Here is a 575-nt window from a genome sequence, read left to right as displayed (position 1 = left end):
GGCGAAGCAGCCAAGAGGCTCGAGGGGCAAGCGTAGCCGCGCTGAGCACCCCCTCCTACCTTCAGGTAGCCCGTCCGTCTGTCGAGGTTCAGGTGGATGTTTTTTATCTCGCCGTACTCGGCGAATTTGTCGTGGATGTCTTCTTCTGTTGCCTCCTCATGAACCCCCGTGACAAAGAGGATCCAGCCCTCCACCGCTGCGGTGTGAAAGGGGTAAGAGTTACGCCGAGCTCAGGGCGTGCTCCCACGTCAGCTGTGCGGTCTCAGGGAAGGGATCCCCCCAAAAGCTGTGGTAAAGCACAGAGCGAGCCGTACGCGGGTGGGAAGGGGAAATGGAGCCCCAGAGTCCAATGTTCTTGGCTTAGCCTGAGATAAATCCCGGCAAGGCAGGGAAAGGCTCTGTCCCAGCAAGGTCTGAACCCCGATACGGAGCCAAAGACCCCGCATTCCCCCACCATCTCCCCTCCCTCCGGCAAAGCGCCCGCGATGAGGGCTGGGAAGATGCCTCCAGTGATACTCACACCTCTGCGGGCCCGGCTCCTCCCCGTCCGGCTACAAGGCGACGGCGCACTATCG

The 575-nt window shown here is 61.4% G+C and overlaps 1 protein-coding gene across 1 annotated transcript in view; it reads right to left on the bottom strand.

Moving 5' to 3' along the window:
* RBM8A (RNA binding motif protein 8A) overlaps nt 1-575 on the bottom strand; it is a gene marked incomplete at its 5' end in the record, with an annotated part of 1,283 nt that overhangs the window by 359 nt on the left and 349 nt on the right. The window contains 2 exons of the mRNA XM_009575436.1: nt 60-196; nt 521-551. Coding sequence (XP_009573731.1) covers nt 60-196; nt 521-551 — 168 coding nt within the window. The remainder of the gene's footprint in view (nt 1-59; nt 197-520; nt 552-575) is intronic.

This window comes from Fulmarus glacialis, unplaced genomic scaffold (genome assembly GCF_000690835.1).
Source record: "Fulmarus glacialis isolate BGI_N327 unplaced genomic scaffold, ASM69083v1 scaffold42173, whole genome shotgun sequence".
NCBI lineage: Eukaryota > Metazoa > Chordata > Aves > Procellariiformes > Procellariidae > Fulmarus > Fulmarus glacialis.
The sequence above is the reverse complement of the archived record's forward strand: the minus strand, read 5'-3'. Positions and strand labels throughout refer to the sequence as shown.